The sequence below is a fragment of the Anolis sagrei genome, chromosome 9, assembly GCF_037176765.1.
Source record: "Anolis sagrei isolate rAnoSag1 chromosome 9, rAnoSag1.mat, whole genome shotgun sequence".
Taxonomy (NCBI): Eukaryota; Metazoa; Chordata; class Lepidosauria; order Squamata; family Dactyloidae; genus Anolis; species Anolis sagrei.
The window spans coordinates 8,826,885-8,848,557 of record NC_090029.1 but is presented as its reverse complement, the minus strand read 5'-3'; the positions used below and the strand labels follow the sequence as shown (position 1 = coordinate 8,848,557).

Genomic DNA, 21,673 nt, shown 5'->3' with positions numbered 1-21,673 from the left:
TTGAGGTTCTGGGTTTGAGCCTGCCTCTTTTGGACTCTCACTTGCTGAGGTGTTCCAGCGAGTGTCTCTGTAGATCTTAGAAAACTAATTCTAGATTTAAGTCGTTGATGTGCTGGCTGATACCCAAACAGGGGATGAGCTGGAGATGTCTCTGCCTTGGTCCTTTCACTATTGGCTGCTACTTCCTGGCAGATGTCAGGTGGTGTAATACCGGCTAAGCAGTGTAATTTCTCCAGTGGTGTAGGGCGCAGGCACCCCGTAATAATGTGGTATGTCTCATGAAGAGCCACATCCACTGTTTTAGTGTGGTGAGATGTGTTCCACACTGGGCATGCGTACTCAGCAGCAGAGTAGCACAGCGCAAGGGCAGATGTCTTCACTGTATCTGGTTGTGATCCCCAGGTTGTGCCAGTCAGCTTTCGTATGATATAGTTTATAGCACCCACTTTTTGCTTGATGTTTAGGCAGTGCTTCTTGTAGGTAAGAGCACGGTCCAGAGTGACTCCCAGGTATTTGAGTGTGCTGCAATGCTCCAGTGGGATTCCTTCCCAGGTGATCCTCACAGCTCGGGATGCTTGTCTGTTCTTAAGGTGAAAGGCGCATGTCTGTGTTTTAGATGGGTTAGGGATCAGCTGGCTTTCCCTGTAATAGGCAGTAAGAGCACCTAGAGCTTCGGAGAGCTTCTGTTCAACCACCTCAAAGCTCCCTGCTTGAGCGGTAATGGCACGATCATCAGCATAGATGAAACTCTCTGTCCCTTCTGGCAGTGGCTGGTCATTTGTGTAGATGTTGAACATGGATGGAGCAAGCACGCTCCCCTGTGGCAGGCCGTTCTTCTGTTTCCGCCATCTGCTTCTCTGGCCCTGGAACTCAACAAAGAAGCTCCTGTTTTGTAGCAGGTTTCCTATGAGGTCTATGAAGACACCTCCTGTGATCTGCTGCCTTTCAAAGCCATCTTCTATGTGCTGAGTCAGGTTCAACACTTGCGATGTGCAGCTTTTGCCTTTTCTGAAGCCAGCTTGCTGTGGGATCAGACAGGGGTCTATATTTTCCATCATTCTATGCAAAATAAGTCTCTCCAGAACTTTGTAGAGGTGGCACAACAGGGAGATGGGTCTGTAGCTTTTTGGGTCATTACGGTCTTTGCTCAGCTTCTGAATCCAGATTATTTCCTTTGAACTGTATTATATGAGTCTACACTGCCCTACAGCAGGGATTGTACAATCCAGTGGGGCCTGAGTCATAGTCTCTGCTGGAAAGCACATCCAGATATTTCTTATTTGGGTTTTTCGTACGGCAAAATTGGGGTCTGACCTGACATAGCTCAACATTGAGTCTCATCTTCTTTTGATATGTACGATCTATGCTGCAGTTGATTTCGTTAGACTGGGCTCTGGCACAAATTAAGCCAATGCTGTGTTTGGCAATGCGCGAATGTATCCAGCTCATAAATACATTTCATCACTAGCTGAACTGCTCCCGGAGATGGTACAGGTGGTGGTTGCAAAAATAGTTTCCCGTATAGAGAGTTAATTTCCCCATCTAGCGTTGGTGACTGGAATCGCAAACATTGGGGATCTTTTAAAAAAAACTCCAACCCACAAGGAAGCCTAATAAAGAGTCAGGCTGCAATCAATTATTATTATTATTATTATTATTATTATTATTATTATTTGATACACAACAAGATTGGTACACAGCAAACAAGATCGCTATGCTAGATGTTGTAGTGGATCAAACGTTGGACACTTCCCTATTATTATTATTATTATTATTTGATACACAAATAATAATAATAATAATAATAATAATAAGTGTCTAGGACTGTATGATGTATTGGTAAATAATGCAGGGAGATTTGAGCAGGGTGGCCTTTTGCAGCTGACAAATGGCAATTTTGTCAGCGCTGATTGTTTTTAAGTGCAGGCCAGGGTCTTTAGCTCTGCACCTAGTGTGCCAATCTCCATTGGGACCGCCTTGACTGGCTTGTGTCAGAGTCTTTGCAGCTTAAACTTTAAATCTTTAAATCTTTTAATCTTGTATTGTATGATGTTTTAACTTGTATTAGTAGCATTGAATCCTTGCTGTAAGCCGGTCTGAGTCCCTCTACGGAGGTGAGAAGATCGGGATAGAAAAGTTTTAAATAAATAAATAAATCTGTATTATTATTATTATTATTATTATTATTATTATTATTATTTTACTGACACGAAACCACAGTATGTCACAGCAAACTAGATATTATTATTATTATTATTATTATTATTATTATTATTATTATTTGATGCACAACAAGATTGGTACACAGCAAACAAGATCTCTATGCTAGATGTTGTATTGGATCACACGTCGGACACTTCCCAAGTGTCTAGGATTGTGTGATGTATTGGCGAATAATGCGTGCAGATCCCAGTAAGATGGCCTTTTTTAGATGACAAATGGTAATTTTGTCAGTGCCGATTGTTTTTAAGTGCAGGCCAAGGTCTTTAGGCACTGCACCCAGTGTGGCAGATGGAGAAACATTGGCCTAAAGCAGTGTTTCTCAACCTGGGGGACGGGACCCCTGAGGGGGTCACGAAGAGGTGTCAGAGGGGTCACCAAAGACCATCAGAAAACACAGTATTTTCTGTTGGCCATGGGGGTTCTGTGTGGGAAGTTTGATAGAATAGTATAGATAGAATTGGCTATCATTGGTGGGGTTCAGAACGCTCCTTGATTGTAGGTGAACTATAAATCCCAGTATCTACAACACCCAAATGTCAAAGTCTATTTCCCCCAAACCCCATCAGTGTTCACATTTGGGCATATTGGGTATCCGTGCCAAGTTTGGTCCAGATCCATCATTGTTTGAGCCCACAGTGCTCTCTGGATGTAGGCGAACTACAACTCCCAAACTCAAGGTCAATGCCCACCAAACCCTTCCAGTATGTTCTGTTGGTAATGGGAGTTCTGTGTGTCAAGTTTGGTTCAATTCCATTGTTGGTGGGGTTCAAAATGCTCTTTGTTTACAGGCTAACTATAAATCCCAGCAACTACAACTCCCAAATGGCAAAATCAATCCCCCCGCCAACCCCACCAGTATTCAAATTTGGGCATACCGGGTATTTGTGCCAAATTTGCTCCAGTGAATGAAAATACATCCTGCAGATCATTATTTACATGGCGATTCATAATGTTAGGGTTATGGTTGGGGGTCACCACAACATGAGGAACTGTATTAAGGGGTCGCGGCATTAGGAAGGTTGAGAACCACTGGTGTAGAGTCAACTGGAACATCATGTCTAGTGGTTTGTGTCAGCAGAGCTTTGAATTCCCAAGCTGAACTGACCATGGTGCTGAATTCTAAGACCATCAGAAATATATGTTTTCTGATGGTCTTTGGTGACTCCTCTGAAACCCCCTCATGACTCTACCCCAGATGGAGAAACATTGGCCTAAAGGGTCTTGGTAAGTCTGACCTATGGATTTCTTCCTTTCAGCATCCTTCTTTGGAGATGGCTACCTAGAAATGCCCTTGGCAAGCACCTACAGCACCGTCCAGCTTCACGTCCAGTTCTACACCAGTCAGCGCAATGGACTTCTTTTCCTGGCCGCAGGGCAAACAGACTATCTCCTGCTTGAGCTCAATGCTGGCATCCTACAGGTTGGTGAGATGTCCACCCATTGCACCAAGTTGTTGAACAACTATATACACCTAAAGAAGGTGTATGAACTCTCCCAGTTTGGATTAAACTCGGGGTGATAAATTCTGTTTCCAAATTTGGAGACTTTGTTGTTATTTGTTGGGGAATTTATTGCAATCCTAGAGTAAATCTGTAATGGGGTTTTACTGGTAAGATTTGTTATTGTCTATTGGCTTTCTGTCATGGCTGAGTGGAGATTCAAACCCTGGTCTCCATAATCGTGATCCTGGTTCTTGTTGGGTGTTTTCAACTGGAAGGTGAGTTTTTATAGAGTTGAGAGTATATGACTCACCCATGGCAGGACTGTGGTTTTCCATGTCCACATTGAAGACACCCAACAACAACTGGTTTAGATGGGTGAGATCCATAGTGGAACTATAGTGGAGTGCAAGATACTCCACTTTGGAAGGAAAAACAAAATGCAAAGATACAGAATGGGGGACGATGCCTGGCTCGAGAGCAGTACGTGTGAAAAAGATCTTGGAGTCCTCGTGGACAACAAGTTAAACATGAGCCAACAATGTGATGTGGCGGCAAAAAAAGCCAATGGGATTTTGGCTTGCATCAATAGGAGCATAGTGTCTAGATCTAGGGAAGTCATGCTCCCCATGCTCTATTCCGCTTTGGTTAGACCACACCTGGAATATTGTGTCCAATTCTGGGCACCACAATTCAAGAGAGATATTGACAAGCTGGAATGTGTCCAGAGGAGAGCGACTAAAATGATAAAAGGTCTGGAGAACAAGCCCTATGAGGAGCGGCTTGGGGAGCTGGGCATGTTTAGCCTGAAGAAGAGAAGGCTGAGAGGAGATATGATAGCCATGTATAAATATGTGAGAGGAAGCCACAGGGAGGAGGGAGCAAGCTTGTTTTTTGCTTCCTTGGAGACTAGGACGCGGAACAATGGCTTCAAACTACAGGAGAGGAGATTCCATCTGAACATGAGGAGGAACTTCCTGACTGTGAGAGCTGTTCAGCAGTGGAACTCTCTGCCCCGGAGTGTGCTGGAGGCTCCTTCTTTGGAAGCTTTTAAACAGAGGCTGGATGGCCATCTGTCAGGGGTGATTTGAATGCAATATTCCTGCTTCTTGGCAGAATGGGGTTGGACTGGATGGCCCATGAGGTCTCTTCCAACTCTTTGATTCTATGATTCTATGATTCTAGGTGCCAATTGGGCTTCCACTGGGAGGGCATTCTGTAATTGGGGTTCCATAGTGGAGAAGGCCCTGAACCCACATCCTTATTTATTTATTTATTTGGGGTGCTTCTACCCCGCCCTTCTCAACCCCCTAGGGGGGACTCAGGGCGGCTCACAAAAGGCACAATTCGATGCCCAACAATTCACAAAATACAATATACAATTGACAATATAACGTCAAGAATTATAACTAGTTAAAACAGTCAAAACAATACAACAGCAGCAATAAAATCATCTTGTGGTCAATGATTGCCAATTCATAAATCCATAATCCATCTAGCATCGTCATTGTCCTTTCCTACTCATTGTCGTCATTGTCTTTTGTCCATCTGCCAGCTTACCCAAAGGCCTGGTCCCACATCCAGGTTTTTAACTTCTTTCTGAAAGAGAGGAGGGATGTTGTTGACCTAATATCCCCGGGGAGTGCATTCCACAGGAGAGGGGCCACCACCGAGAAGGCCCTGTCCCTTGTCCCCACCAGTGTCACTTGTGATGAAGGTGGGGCCAAGAGCAGGGCCTCCCCAGAAGATCTTAAACTCCGAGGTGGGATGTAGAAGGAGATGCGTTCAGACAGGTACGCTGGGCCGGAGCCGTAAAGGGTTTTGTAGGTCAAAACCAGCACTTTGAATTGTGTTCAGAACTGGATCGGCAGCCAGTGGAGCTGACATAGCAGTGGGGTGGTATGTACCCTGTATGACACTCCGGTGAGTAATCTAGCCACCGTCCGTTGGACTAATTGAAGTTTCCGAACAGTCTTCAAAGGCAAACCCACGTAGTAATCTTCAAAGGCAAACCCATTGCAGTAATCTATTTGGGATGTAACAAGAGCGTGGACTACCGTGGCCAGATCCGACTTCCCAAGGTACGGGCGCAGCTGGCGCACAAGTTTTAACTGTGCAAAAGCTCTCCGAGCCACCGCTGAGACTTGGGGTTCCAGGCTCAGCGATGAGTCCAGGATCACTCCCAAGCTGCGAACCTGCGTCTTCAGGGGGAGTGTGTCAACCTCACTGGTGGGATGGAGATAACAAAATAGGGACCTTCAGAAATTGCTCCATAAATGATTGCTCCAACCATGATGATCCCTTCCAGTCCGGCTTCCGTAGGGGGCACGAGACGGAGACTGTGCTAGTTGCCATCACAGATCAGCTCCACTGCCAGATGGATCAAGGCGGATCAGCGCTGCTCGTGTTATTGGACCTCACAGCAGCATTTGATACGGTCGATCACAATCTATTGACCCACCGCCTAGCCATGACTGGGGTTAGGGGGATACCCCTTAAATGGGTGTCCTCCTTCCTCCAGAATCGGGGACAGCGTGTGGCGAGGGGAGGGATGGTTTCCGAGAGATCTCCGCTAACTTGTGGGGTCCCTCTCCTCTATTATTTAACATCTATATGTGACCGCTTGCCCAACTGGTGTGGAGATTTGGGCTTGAGTGCCACCAGTACGCTGACGACACTCAACTCATTCTGAGGATGGAGGACCAGCCGGACACTGTACCCGAAAATTTCCATCAGTGCCTTAAGGCTGTTACTGGATGGTTGCGTGCCAGCAGGTTGAGGGTGAACCCAGCGTAGACGGAGATCCTATGGCTGGGCCATCCGGGTGGGAGGGAGATCCAGCTGCCTACCCTGGATGGCGAGACACTACGTCCGTCACCTTCTGTAAAGAGTCTTGGTGTCTTATTGGACCCTCTGCTCACAATGGAGGCCCAGGTCTCTGCTGTGAGCAGATCTGCATTTTTCCATCTACGTCAGGCTAGGCGACTGGCTCCCTACCTATCTAGGAACGACCTGGCTACGGTGATCCAGGCAACGGTCATCTCGAGGCTTGACTACTGTAACGCCCTCTACATTGGCCTTCCTTTGTCAGTGATCCTGGTGCAAAATGCGGCGGCTCATCTTCTCGCCAAGGTGCCGGTGAGGTGTCATATCACCCCAATTCTACACCAGCTGCACTAGCTACCGATTGAGTACCGGATTACTTTCAAGGTGCTGGTACTAACCTTTAAGGCTTTATATGGGCCTTAAAGGCCGGCGTACCTGAGGGCCCGCTTATCCCCCTACCAACCCCAGAGATTACTTCGGTCCGATGACCAAAATTTGATTTTGGTCATCATCCGGACTTATCATCTGTCCTCTACTAGGCAGAGAGCCTTCTCGATTGTGGCCCCTTATTTATGGAACGCCTTGCCAGTTCAAACCCGAACTATCCGAGACCTACTTGCTTTTCGGAAAGCCTGTAAAACCTTTCTCTTCCGACAAGCTTTCGATGGGTGAATAACTCGGGACTATGTCTGTTCTTGTTATTATTGTGTTTTAAAGTTGATTGTATTGTTTTAATCTACTGCTGTAAACCGCTCCGAGCCAAATTGGAAGTAGCGGTATACACAGGGGCGGCTCAACCATTACGCAAAGTAAGCATTCGCAGTATAGTTGAGTTTGCCCAGGGGCGCTCTTGAGGCGCTCTTGGGGAAAAATGGACCTTGACAGATGCAAGTTGTAGTTACTGGGATGTATAGTTAACCTACAATCAAAGAGCATTCTGAACTCCACCAATGATGGAATTGAACCAAATATGGCACACAGAACTTCCATGACGAACAGAAAATATGTATCAGTCTATTGTCGAAGGCTTTCATGGCTGGAATCACTAGGTTCTTGTGGGTTTTTTCGGGCTATAGGGCCATGTTCTAGAGACATTTCTCCTGACGTTTCGCCTGCATCTATGGTTGCCCATCACTGCTCTATAGCCCGAAAAAAAGCACAAGAACCTATATATCAGTGATTGGTTGGGGGGGGGGGTGCCAAAATACTGTTTGCTTACCATTGAAAATTACCTAGGGTCGCCTCTGGGTAACAATAAAATTATGGTTTGACTTTCCAGGCCAGAATGGACCTGGGCTCAGAAGACCTGACCATCAAGTCCCCAGCAGGTCCTTATCTCAACGACCTTGTGATCCATGATGCCGACTTGTTGGTGGCTGACGGGCAGATGACCCTGATGGTGGACGGCCTCTTCAACGCATCCGTGGAAATCCCCGGACATCTGCAAGAGCTGGACGTTGACTATGGTCTCTATGTGGGTGGAACTGGGAGCCTGGAGCTGCCATATCTTGTAGGTGCAAGCACACCATTCAGAGGCTGTCTCCATGCGGTGACATTCAATGACCGCGACGTCCTCTCTGTGCTTGGGTCTGGTGCCCAGAGATCCCGTGGAGTCCGAGAGGGTTGCAGTGTCGAGTTCTCCGCCGGGCCTGACGACCCACTTGGTTTTCTTGGGCCAAACTCTTACATCACGTTTCCAGGTTGGAGTGCAAGAAACCAAGGGTCCATCGAGTTTGTGATCACCACGAGCGTCAAGCAAGCCCCTCTGATTTACCAGTCAGGTCTGGAGAACGACTTCTTCTACCTGGATATCGTTGACGGACGTCTCAGAGGGATCGTGGAGAAAGGGAATGGCCAGGTGGTGCTCCACAACAACATCTACCTCAGCAACGAGCAGGACCACTATGTCAAGGTCAGTGCTAGGAAGGAACAAAAGTCAATAAAGGGGGATCGTAATCTGCATCAGCTATGAGTTGTGGCCTTCCACATTTGTGGGTTTAACTTCTGCTGATTTGATCACTCACAGATTTGGTTAATTAATATGCTCTTTCCATGAATCTCTAGTTCCCTAGTGCAATGTGTAATGAACTCGTATCTTTTATTCGTAGGCCGCAGCCTGGAAGTCAGTGAGCTGGCCTCCATGTTGGGAAGGCAGCTCAGGATGGCGGACATGATGGTATAGGCAGAGAGGCAAGGGGAGGAGTCAGCTAGCTCCTGATTGGTTCAGACCCCAAGGGGAGGAGTTGAATGTAAATAGGCTGTCATTTCTGACAGAAGGGAGAGAGAAGGATTTGATCTTGGGGAGAGAAGGATTTGATCTAGCAGAGAAAAGATTAGGATTTCAGACAGGGAGAAGAGAGTTTCTTAGTGAGCTAGGAATTAGACTGTTAGGGAATAATTAAAGAGCAAGTGCTTCTGTATAGCTTGACTAGGGCAGTCAAAGTGAAGGCTTGTTTACTTGTATTAGGACAGAATACAAGTGGGTTTATTTCCCTAAAGTTCAGAGTAGTCCAGGGAAAACCTAGATACTCTGGAAGGCAGCCAGGGGCGGCTGGTCAAAGAAATGCACTGTTACATATTACAGGATAGTGTGAGGAAAGTAGCTCATGTTAAGGAAAAGTTTCTCCTTCTAAAGAAACCAATACGCCCAAATTTGAATACTGGTGGAGTTGGGGGGATTGATTTTGTCATTTGGGAGTTGTAGTTGCTGGGATTTATAGTTCACTTACAATCATACGAACATTCTGAACTCCACCAATGATAGAATTGAACCAAACTTGGCACACAGAACTCCCATGACCAAGAGAAAATAATGGAAAGGTTTGGTGGGCATTGACCTGGAGTTTTGGAGTTGTAGTTCACCTACATCCCAAGAGCACTGCAGGCTCAAACAATGATGGATCTGGACCAAACTTGGCACGAATACTCAATATGCCCAAATGTGAGCACTGCTGGAGTTTGGGGGAAAATAGACCTTGACATTTGGGAGATGCAGTTGCTGGGATTTATAGTTCATCTACATTCATATATATAAATAAATGTAATGTTAGTTTGTGGGATTAACAGAACTTAAAAACCACTTGATGAATGGACACCAAATTTGGACAAAAGACACCTAACAACCCAATGTATGTCCTTCACTCAAAAAAAAAATGATTTTGTTATTTGGGAGTTGTTGCTGGGATTTATAGTTCACCTACAATCAAAGAGCATTCTGAACCCCACCAATGATAGAATTGAACCAAACTTGGCACACAGTTCTCCCATGACCAACAGAAAATACTGGAAGGGTTTGGTGGGCAGTGTCCTTTGGTTTTGGAGTTGTAGTTCACCTACAGCCAAAGATGACCGTGGACTCAAACAATGATGAATCTGGACCAAATTCTACATGAATACTCAATATGCTCAAACGTGAACCCTGGTGGAGTTTGGGGAAAATAGAATCTTGACATTCAGGAGTTGTAGTTGCTGGGATTTATAGTTCACCTACAGTCACAGAGCATTCTGAATCCCACCAACAATAGAATTGAGCCAAACGTCCCACACAGAACCCCCATGTGGGTAGAGATGGCACCCAACTCCAAAACTCCGGATGACCTCTCCCAGCGGTTTCGTGTAGATGTTGAAAAGCATGGGAGACAGAATGGAGCCTTGCGGGACCCCAAGGGTCAAAGGCCAGGGGTCCGAGCAGGTGTCTCCCAGCTTCACCATCTGGGATCGAACTTGTAGGAAGGACTGGAGCCACAACAGAGCCGTGCCTCCAAGGCCCATCCCGGAGTGTAGAGATGCACTAGAGAACTTAGATCAACAAAAGTTGATCGCAGAGAACACCAGAAGTGTTCTCTCTGGTGAAAAAAATAATAATTGCTTTTTTATTTATGGGAATCTGTGAGCTAAAGAAAGTTGGCGCTTAAGAAGCTGAGATTATAATGGAGGAAGAATGAGAAAGAAAGAGATGGAGTTTTGGTCCAGCGAGTGAGAAATTGGCTTTTGAAAAAATGCATTCAACCATTTCTTTTTCTCCCAAGGAAGAAGGTGAATGGAATGAATATAATAAAATCGCCAAGGGCTTTTTCTTTTTTTTTCTTTTCTTTTCTTTTTCTTTTTTTTTTTGCCCCCAGTTTCATCTTGCTAATGCTTTTAGTCAAGTTGCTTCACCTAAGTGGGAATTTTCTAGTTAACTGTTGCACTCCAGAACACAAAGGAATCTGTGAATGAGTCTTTAAAAAAGGAAATGCCATGTGGCCTGCGAGACAAAAAGCTCAAGCCGGGCTGTCCTATTGTGTTTTGAGTGTTGTAAATCAACATGTGTAAAAATATCTAGATCCTTCCTGGCTGTGAGACAGGAGAACAATGATGGCACCCTGGAGTTAATGCTATCAATGGGAAGTAAACAAAAAGCAGAGGGGAATATTTCCCCTTATCTTACTTGAAGAGTGATAGAAACTTTGCCAAACAATTCTTACTCTAATGGGCCATCTCCGAAGTTAGAAATAAGAATCCTTTCCTATTATCCATGCAAGAGTGTCTTTGGCTGGGGGGGTTTCTGTAATCGCTTATGGCTTTTGTTCCTGAAGGCCAGGTGATCCCCTTACATATTTCTTTAGGGGGAGAATGGGGCAAAGGGTCAGGCTAGGGTCAGGAACACAAGGAAACATAGAAATCATATAGAGATTATACACAGGGGAATCATATGCAGGTACCTTCCCATCCAGGTTCCCAGAGAGGAATTAATAATAGCAATTTTTTTTCTCGTGTCAGGAGCGACTTGAGAATCTGCAAGTTGCTTCTGGTGTGAGAGAATTGGCCGTCTGCAAGGACGTTGCCCAGGGGACGCCCAGATGATTTGATGTTTTTATCATCCTTGTGGGAGTCTCATGTCCCCATATGATACATAATAATAGCAATAATAAAATGCAAACCATATCATGACTCAACATGAATTCATAAGTTATCTTGAAGAAAGTTCATGGGTAGAGAGCGAGTCCTTGAAGAGAGTGAAGTCCAGGAATGTAGCAGAATTCAAAAAGTCAGAATGAGTCTATGGAGTTCCACTGGGCCAAAACACAAAGCCCTGAAGCGCTGGGATGGAAGCCAGTCCCATGGTCCTTGGAAAACTGTAACTCCTTCCATGGGCTGGAGCCCAGGGACCACTCTGCTCCCTGAAAGCCTCATGGGGTCCTTGCTGTTGTTAGTGTCTTTGCAAATTGACCAAGACTCAACCCCTATTGCAAGTCTGGTGCCCTTGCCCTTTGCAGAACTATAAGTTACTATCTCTTATTGGGAGAGGGGTCGTGCTCGGCTTCATGTCTATATGCTTATTATCTATCCACTCATTAATTTTTCCAGGTGTCAAGTTTTTTTCAAACCCCAAATCTTGGGAACTCTCTGGGTCAGGGAGTAAACTATCACCCATATAACCTGTAGGAACATTCTCATGAGAAACTACACTTTGAACCGGTGTCCCTATGTCATTCCCTGTATTAATACCATTGACCAAACCATCTCCATCTTGACCCTCAGTGACATCATTCCCCACATCAGAAGCACCTTTTTATTTATCGTGTCATCCGCAACCAGAACATTGTATTACATTTCTAACAGAACAAAACAAACAAACAGATTAAAAAACCTACAAATTTTGCAATTTTGGTAGCTGATTAAATGTCCTTTGACCAGTATCTGGCCACTTGGAGTGCATCTGGTGTTGCCGCAAGAAGGTCCTCCGTTGTGCATGTGGCAGGGCTCAGGTTGCATTGCAGCAGGTGGTCAGTGGTTTGCTCTTCTCCACACTCGCATGTCGTTGATTCCACTTTGTAGCCCCATTTCTGAAGGTTGGCTCTGCATCTCGTGGTGCCAGAGCGCAGTCTTTTCAGCGCCTTCCAAGTCGCCCAGTCTTCTGTTTGCCCAGGGGGGAGTCACTCATCTGGTATCACCCATGGATTGAGGTGCTGGGTTTGAGCCTGCCACTTTTGAACTCTTGCTTGCTGAGGTGTTCCAGTGAGTGTCTCTGTGGATCTAAGAAAACTATTTCTTGATTTAAGTCGTTGACATGCTGGCTGATACCCAAACAGGGGATGGGTTGGAGATGTCACTGCCTTGGTCCTTTCACTATTGGCTGCTACTTCCCAGCAGATGTCAGGTGGTGCAATACCGGCTAAGCAGTGTAATTTCTCCAGTGGTGTAGGGCGCAGACACCCCGTGATAATGCGGCATGTCTTATTAAGAGCCACATCCACTGTTTCAGTGTGGTGAGATGTGTTCCACACTGCTCATGCGTACTCAGCAGCAGAGTAGCATAGCGCAAGGGCAGATGTCTTCACTGTCTCTGGTTGTGATCCCCAGGTTGTGCCAGTCAGCTTTTGTATGATATTGTTTCTAGCACCCACTTTTTGCTTGATGTTCAGGCAGTGCTTCTTGTAGGTCAGAGAACGGTCCAGAGTGACTCCCAGGTATTTGGGTGCGCTGCAATGCTCCAGTGGGATTCCTTCCCAGGTAATCTTCAGAGCTCGGGATGCTTGTCTGTTCTTAAGGCGAAAGGCACATGTCTGTGTTTTAGATGGATTAGGGATCAGCTGGTTTTCCCTGTAATAGGCAGTTACAGCACCTAGAGCTTTGGAAAGCTTCTGTTCTACCATCTCAAAACTCCCTGCTTGAGCGGTGATGGCATGATCATCAGCATAGATGAAACTCTTTGTCCCTTCTGGCAGTGGCTGGTCATTTGTGTAGATGTTGAACATGGATGGAGCAAGCACGCTTCCTTGAGGCAGGCCGTTCTTCTGTTTCCGCCCTCTGCTTCTCTGGCCCTGGGACTCAACAAAAAAGCTCCTGTTTTGTAGCAGGTTTCCTATGAGGCGGGTGAGGTGGTCGTCCTTTGTGATATTATACATTTTTCTCAGGAGGAGGCGGTGGTTCACAGTATCATAGGCTGCTGACAGGTCTATGGAGACAGCTCCTGTGTTCTGCTGCCTTTGAAAGCCATCTTCTCTGTGCTGAGTCAGGTTCAGCACTTGCGATGTGCAGCTTTTGCCTTTCCTGAAACCAGCTTGCTGTGGAATCAGACAGGGGTCTATTTTTTCCATAATTCTATGCAGAATAAGTCTCTCCAGAACTTTGTAGAGAAGCACCTTGATCCTGAAACACAAACACAGGCTGACCTCCAACATTAACCTTTCCCCCTACTTCTACTGTAAATGTAATTGGTTTGAATGTTTTTGCTAGGATAGGATTGATGAATTCAATGCATTAATGCTTTTCTACTAACTTTCCTATCTTTGGTCAAGGTCTACATGGACGTCCGGAAGTTTGAGATCCTTGTCGACTACTATGCCTCCCAGACCTCCAACAAAGGGATTCACAGCCACCTCGATCTCCAAGGACCCCTCTTTGTGGGCGGTCTAAACGAGAAGGCCGCTGCCAGGGTGCGAGAGCATGGGTTGGCACGTGTGTCTGGAAACAGCTTCTCCAACAGCTCGTTTGTTGGCTGCATCGAAGACTTGAGGGTAAACCAGGAGAAGAGAAGCCTTCAAGATGCTCTCGTCACAAGGGACATAACTGCTGGATGCGGGAAGCTTGAGGACTATTCGGACTACAGTGATAGCTATGAGCAGGATGAGGCTACCACAAGCTCTCCTCTAGATGACTGGCAGGGACCAGTCATGGAGCCCTGCCACCCTGACCCAAATCTTCCCCCCGTCTTTGCCAACTTCACCAAACTTCTCCATGTCAGTCCTCTGGTGGTTGCAGAAGGTGGGACAGCTTTTCTGGAGTGGCGTCACACCCAACCTACTATTGATCTAAGCAGCGCCAACATCCGGCAGTCTCAGGTCCTCTTCAGCGTAACCACGGATCCCAGGCATGGAGAGCTGCAACTGGACATCTCCAGGGCCAGAAACAGAAGGAAGTTCACTCTGTTGGACATTGTGAACCGGAAAGTCAAGTATGTCCATGATGGTTCGGAGGGCCCTATGGATCAGCTGCTTTTGGAGGTCACTGTCACTGCCCGGGGAGAAATCCCAGAGTGTTTGTGGCAAGGTCAGATATATCTTCTGCCTATCAAGGTCAACCCAGTCAACGATGCTCCAGAAATCATCTTCCCACATGGAGACCGCATAGTCATCCTGGAGCACACGCGCAAGCATCTCAACCCTGACATTATCCAAGCCCTTGATGATGACACCCCCTGTGACAGCTTGAAGTTCCAGCTTCTTGGTGGGAAAAGAATGGAAGAAGGTTACGTGGAATATGATTTCCATCCTGGAGTTCCCATTGAGGAGTTTTCCTGCAGGGACCTGGAAGCAGGTCACGTGGCCTACATCCACCAGAATGGACCAACGTCATCACTCATTCTCCAAGTCAATGATGGCATGGTCATGAGCCCAGTGGCCACCTTGAGGATTGTTGCCGTGGAGCCAGACATCCAGGTTCGTAACAACACGGGACTCCTTGTTGCTCAGGGAGGTGTTGTTCCAATCACCACCGCCAACCTTTCTGTGGAGACCAATGCAGTCCAGCAAAAAGTGCCCATCCTGTATCGCTTGACTATGCCTCTCCAGTATGGTGAAATCCAAAAGCAAGGGAACCTGGGTGGAGAATGGAAGAAAGTAGAATCTTTCCACCAGCAAGATGTGGAGCAAGGTCGCATTCAGTATGTCAGCACAGATGAGGAGAAGCATACAGAAGACATGATTGATAAGCTGGGGTTCGTTGTCCAAGTGGGTCAGAAGATCCTGAGAAACAACACCTTCCTCATCAGGATTACGAGAGCCACCATCAAGATGAAGACCATGGTCCCTCTCCAGATGAAACATGAAAAAGCGATGAACATCACCACTGCGGAAATGGAGGCAGCTTTGGAAGAGTCAAGTTCTAGCCTGGAGTCTTTCCACTACACAATCATTCAGCCACCCAAAAAGGGCAACCTTGAGCTACGTGGTATGAGGTTGGTGGAAGGCTTTGGCTTTACACAGGAGGATCTGGAAAACCATTGGCTGAGTTACAGTGTGACCATCAGAGACCCCAAGGAGTCAGAAGATTCCTTCCAGTTCCGTATCATGTCTGGATCCCACTATTCTCCCATATACACCTACAAAATACAGATTGGAGGAGATCCAGAAGTTCCAGTTCTGACCAATGTCCTTTTGTCCATTTTAGAAGGAGGACAGGCCATCATTTCCAAAGACCACTTGTTCATCAAGAGTGCTAACAACGCCAATTACCTGTATGAAGTGATAGATGGTCCAACCAATGGGAGGCTGATGTGGAGAACGTCGGAGAATTCACCATCCAGCAAGGAAGTGATAACAAAATTCACCAATGAAGATATCCTCCAGGGCCGTCTTGTGTACCAACATGATGACTCAGAGACTCTGGAGGACGATATCCCATTTGTGGCCATCAAGCAGGTAGAGGGAAGCTCTGACTTAGATGCGGAGGACGTGAGAGGTGTCTTCCGGGTCTCCATTCAGCCTGTTAATGACCACACCCCAGTACAGGCGGTCAACAAGGTCTTCAATGTGGTGCGGAATGGGCAGCGTTTGATGACAACCAATGATATTGCCTTTATTGATGAGGATTCGGGTTTCTCAGACACACAACTGGTGTTTGTAAGGAAGGACATCCTCTTTGGCAGCATCATTGCCGCTGACGACAGAAGTCGACAGGTCTACCGCTTCACCCAAGATGACCTAAGGAAGAAAAGGATTCTCTTTGTCCACTCTGGAGCTGACCGCGGCTGGATCCAGTTCCAGGTTTCTGACGGCCTGCACCAGGTTGCCACACTTCTGGAAGTCCAAGCCTCGGACCCTTACATCAAAATCCACAATCGTAGTGACTTAATTGTCCACCAAGGTGGTCAAGCAACCCTTGACGCTTCCATCCTCAGCTTGGAAACCAACATGGACATCAGGAACGATGAAGACATCCTCTTCCGCATCATAGCCCCACCCAAGTGGGGTGTGGTGTTGCGAGACGGGCAGGAAGTGTCTTCCTTCACCCAGAAGGACCTGCTGGTGGGAGACGTTCTTTACCACCACCATAATGGGAACAAGAATTCCCAGGATAAAATCCATATCTCTGTCGAAGCAAACCAGGTGACTGTGGAAGAGGTACTGAAAATCACAGTATATCCAGATTCCCAAACAGACCCACTGAAGATTGTTCACAACGAAAGGATCCACATCCTCCAAGGAGAAGCTGTGGAAATTAAGAGCGACTACTTACTGGTAAGTCATGCATTTTCTAAACATACAGTTGTGTTTTGACGAAGGTTTTGATATTGCTTACTAGCTGTACCCGCCACGCGTTGCTGTGGCTAACCTTCCCTCCCTCTTTCTCTCCTTTTTCCCTATCTTTCCTTCCCTGCCTCTTTCATTCCTTCCCTCTTTTTCTTTCTTTTTCTTTCCCTTCTTCTTCCTTCCTTCTCTACATGTTTCTTTTCTCACTTCTTTTGCTCTTTGGTTCCACCCTTCCTTGTCTCTTTCCTTCTTTCCCTCCCTTTTTCTCTCTTTCGTTCCTTCTCTCCTTCCTCCCCTCTTTCACTTTTTTATTGCATTCTCTCCCTCCTCTCTTTCCTTCCTTCTCTACTCTTCTTTCTTTCCTTCTTTCTCTCCTTCCCTCCTTCTTTCCCTTTTTCTCTCCCTCCTTCTCTCCTTCCTTCCATGGGGGGCGGGGCCGGGGGAACAAGAAGTAGGGGGAGGAGTTAGGTTGGTGTATGAGCGTTTAGGGGTGGGGTGGGGGAGGGAGGGGGCATGGTGTGAATGTGGGGGGCGGGGTGGGGGAGGGAGGGGGCATGGCATGAACGTGGGGGGCGTGGCATGATTGTGGGGGGTGGGGGCAGGGAGGGATGGGGCATGGCATGAACGTGCGGGGCGGGGGAGGGAGGGGGTGTGTGGCGTGAACGTGTGGCGTGGGGCCAGGGGAAGAAGAAGGATGGGGAGGAGGTAAGGTTGGGGTATGGGTGTTTAGGGGCGGGTTGGGGGAGGGAGGGGGCATGGCGTGAACATGGGGGGCGTGGGCGGGGGAAGAAGGAGGGTGTGTTTGAAAGAAAGCGTATGGGAGGGTAGGGGCGGGGCGACGGAGGATGGGGGCATGGCTTGCGCGGAGGGTGCGTTGGCCGGCCGGCCATGTGCACGCGCCGGGGACTTGCAGTGGGGCGCCTTTGCACATGCTCAGTTGGTTTTTGTTATTGTGAGTGTGTCAAAATGTTGTTTAGAATTTTGAATCGGTTTGTGCATACCTTGTGGGTTGAGGTATGTGCATGGTAAATTTGGTAAATTTTCGTCAGGGGTTTTTTGAGTTTTGCTGTCCCGTTGGATGCCCTTTCTCTTTTTATATATATAGATTGTTAATCTATTTCTCTTTCTTACAGACTTGTTGTGTTATTATTTGCCTACATATTTTGCCCATATTGTTCATTGTATTTATGTATGTTGGATTGTTGTAGGTTTTTTCAGGCTATATGGCCATGTTCTAGAGGCATTCTCTCCTGACGTTTCGCCTGCATCTATGGCAAGCATCCTCAGAGATAGTGAGGTGTATGTTGTATGTATGTTGTAAGCCACTCGAGCCCTTCCAAAGAGATGAGATGGGATATAAATAAAGATACAGAATGGGGGACAATGCCTGGCTCAAGAGCAGTACAAGTGAAAAAGATCTTGGAGTCCTCGTGGACAACAACTTAAACATGAGCCAACAATGTGATGTGGCAGCCAAAAAAGCCAATGGGATTTTGGCCTGCATCAAGAGGAGCCTAGTGTCTAGATCTAGGGAAGTCCTGCTCCCCATGCTCTATTCCGCTTTGGTTAGACCACACCTGGAATATTGTGTCCAATTCTGAGCACCACAATTTATTTATTTATTTATTTATTTGCTTTATTTGTATACCGCTGTTCTCAGCCCTTAGGCGACTCACAGTGGTTAACAACAAGAACAGCAAGAATTCAGTGCTACCATAACACAGTATAAAAGACAGTTAACATCATAACATATTATAGAAAAGTATACAATTAACAACAACAACAATATACAGTTAACACCAATAGCCATTCACTAGCGTCTCATCACTAAAAACATGATCCAGATCCGTCATCCATTGATCCATTCCTATGTTCATTACATTCATTGCACTAACTATTCGAACGCCTGCTCAAACAACCAGGTTTTCACTTTTTTGCAGAATACCATTAATGATGGAGCTAGTCTAATGTCCGTGGGAAGGGCGTTCCACAGCCGCGGGGCCACCACCGAGAAGGCCCTATCTCTCGTCCCCGCCAGCCGTGCCTGTGAGGCAGGCGGGATCGAGAGCAGGGCCTCCCCGGAAGATCTCAAAGTCCTGGTGGGTTCATAGGCAGAGATGCGGTCAAATAGGTAGCTTGGGCCGGAACCGTTTAAGGTTTTAAAGGCCAACGCCAGCACTTTGAATTGGGCCCGGTAGCAAATCAGTAGCCAGTGGAGTTGGCACAACAGGGGGGTTGTATGCTCCCTGCGTTCCGCTCCTGTTAACATCATGGCTGCCGAGCGTTGGACTAGTTGGAGCTTCCGAGCCGTCTTCAAAGGCAACCCCACGTAGAGAGTGTTGCAGTAGTCTAAACAGGATGTAACCAGAGCGTGGACTACCGTGGCCAAGTCAGACTTCCCAAGGTACGGGCGCAACTGGCGCACAAGCTTTAGCTGTGCAAATGCTCCCCTGGTCACTGCCGAAACCTGGGGTTCCAGGCTCAGCGATGAGTCCAGGGTCACACCCAAGCTGCGAACAATTCAAGAGAGATATTGACAAGCTGGAAGGTGTCCAGAGGAGGGCGACTATAATGATCAAGGGTCTGGAGAACAAGCCCTATGAGGAGCGGCTTAAGGAGCTGGGCATGTTTCGCCTGAAGAAGAGAAGGCTGAAAGGAGATATGATGGCCATGTATAAATATGTGAGAGGAAGCCACAGGGAGGAGGGAGCAAGCTTGTTTTCTGCTTCCTTGGAGACAAGGACAAGGAACAATGGCTTCAAACTACAAGAAAGAAGATTCCATCTGAACATGAGGAAGAACTTCCTGACTGTGAGAGCCGTTCAGCAGTGGAACTCTCTGCCCCGGAGTGTGGTGGAGGCTCCTTCTTTGGAAGCTTTTAAACAGAGGCTGGATGGCCATCTGTCAGGGGTGATTTGAATGCAATATTCCTGCTTCTTGGCAGAATGGGGTTGGACTGGATGGCCTATGAGGTCTCTTCCAACTCTTTGATTCTATGATTTGAAGAGGGACGAATGGAGGGCGAAAGAGAGAAACATGCGAAGAGGAAGGCGCGTCAAGCCAACCCCAACCGGGACCGCCTTCCACCTGGAAACCGATGCCCTCACTGCGGGAGAACATGCAGATCAAGAATAGGGCTCCATAGTCACCTGCGGGCCCACCAGCACACTGACCTTGGAAGGTTATCCTACTCAGACAATGAGGGATCCCCTAAGTATGCAAGTATATAGCCTGAAAAACCTACAACAACCCAGTCTCCTTACCAGTTAGATAAATAGAAATAACATCCAGTTAGGAACCAAGGAAGCAATGCATTATATCCACAACACATGGACAGTCTTATCTGTTTTTCTCTTATTGCTTGCTGTGACTCTCTTTGCTGTCCTCCCACATTTGTCTTCCAGGTTGAGCATGAAGACATACCTCCCCATGAGATCCTCTACACTGTCACCATACCTCCCCTCTCTGGATTTCTGGTGGCCTTGTCACAGGGCCACACTCCAGATGAACCCATAACCTTGGACCCAATCCAGACTTTCACCCAAGAAGACATCAACGAAGGCAAGGTCCTCTACCTGCAATCCAGCCCAGATATAGATGGTGACCAGTTCACAGTGGACATCACAGCCAACGGGGTTGATGCTCTGGACGGGATCGTGGTAGGCCTGGACATCCTTCCGATTTCCATCCCATTAGAAGTTCACAACTTCACCGTGACTGAAGGGAGCAGTCAGGTGCTCTCCATGGATGTCCTAAATATACCCGGCACATATTTTACAACTCTTAATGTGGAGTTTGTCATCCTTGAAGCTCCAGAGCATGGTGTTTTCCAGAATGTGGAGAGACCAGAAGAAGATGACTTGAATGTCTTCTCCTGGTACGAGGTAGGAATCAGCCCACCACATTTGAGGGTTTAGATTATTCATGGATTCGATAAATATGTTCATTCTGGGATTAAGGTATGTGTCCTTGAAAAGAAGCAAGGGAGCGGAGGGATGATTTATTGTTGCCACCAATTTGAAAGGAACCAGGATTCAGGAGATTTTACCCCAGTTCCCAATTCTAAAAAGAACTGGCCAATTTGCAATGGAGGTTGCCGATTAGGAACCAAATTTACCATCAAGTTGGAAGGGAGGCTGTTCAATTGCACCTCCTCCTTTATTAAGAAAGTAATAACTTAATAGTAATTACACTGTATATACTGTAGCGTGACTGGAGAGAAGAATGTAGGTTTATTTGGTTACTTTTCCCTGCGTTTCTGCCACCACGTGAGGTAAGTTGTAATATTGTGAGAAATTGCACTTTGGACACAGAATAGATGGAGCTGAGGCAATCTTCAAATAAAAGTTAACAATTTTATTAAGTACACAGCGTGTGGTTGCAAGACGTAACTTTTCCTTGTTGCACTTGGAATAATACTTGTAACTTTAACAGTTCATTCTTTCAAGTAACACAGTATCTTTCTGATGTAGAGCACTTGTTTCAGACAAAGTTTCAATACAGGGATGTTTCCCTTATTTGATCTCCCTAGATCAAATACTAAGTAAACTATTCTTTAGCCTCTCCTTAGACTAAAAGAATACCAGCTATGTTTCACCATCTGGCTGCACTAGCCTGAGAAACTTCCAATAGCCAAACCCAGCTTTTCAAAGCCTCAAAGCTTTGCTTCACAAGTCACTCCGCCACCTTTCCTTTCCTTCTCTCCCAACTCCTAACTCCTCACTCCTCTGAATCTAAACCTGGACTGCTCACTCCTCTAAACCTAAACCCTAACTGATTTTTAACTGTCGTTTTTTCCAAACTCTCCCCTCTAAGCTCCTCCCACTTCCCTCTCTCCTGCATCGGTCTCCATGGCAATGCACATTGAGGACTCCTCTGACTTAGGCCGCTCCAGCATTACTGCAGCCAATCTAAACACAAATACAGTTAAAATCATACAATTTATAATCA

General features: G+C 46.7%; 1 protein-coding gene across 1 annotated transcript in view; it reads left to right on the top strand.

Annotated features, from left to right (window-relative positions):
- CSPG4 (chondroitin sulfate proteoglycan 4) overlaps nt 1–21,673 on the top strand; it is a 156,669-nt gene that overhangs the window by 109,260 nt on the left and 25,736 nt on the right. Inside the window, exons 2-5 of the mRNA XM_067471264.1 lie at nt 3,480–3,643; nt 7,768–8,400; nt 13,772–16,711; nt 20,128–20,607. Of these exons, the coding sequence (XP_067327365.1) occupies nt 3,480–3,643; nt 7,768–8,400; nt 13,772–16,711; nt 20,128–20,607 (4,217 nt within the window). The remainder of the gene's footprint in view (nt 1–3,479; nt 3,644–7,767; nt 8,401–13,771; nt 16,712–20,127; nt 20,608–21,673) is intronic.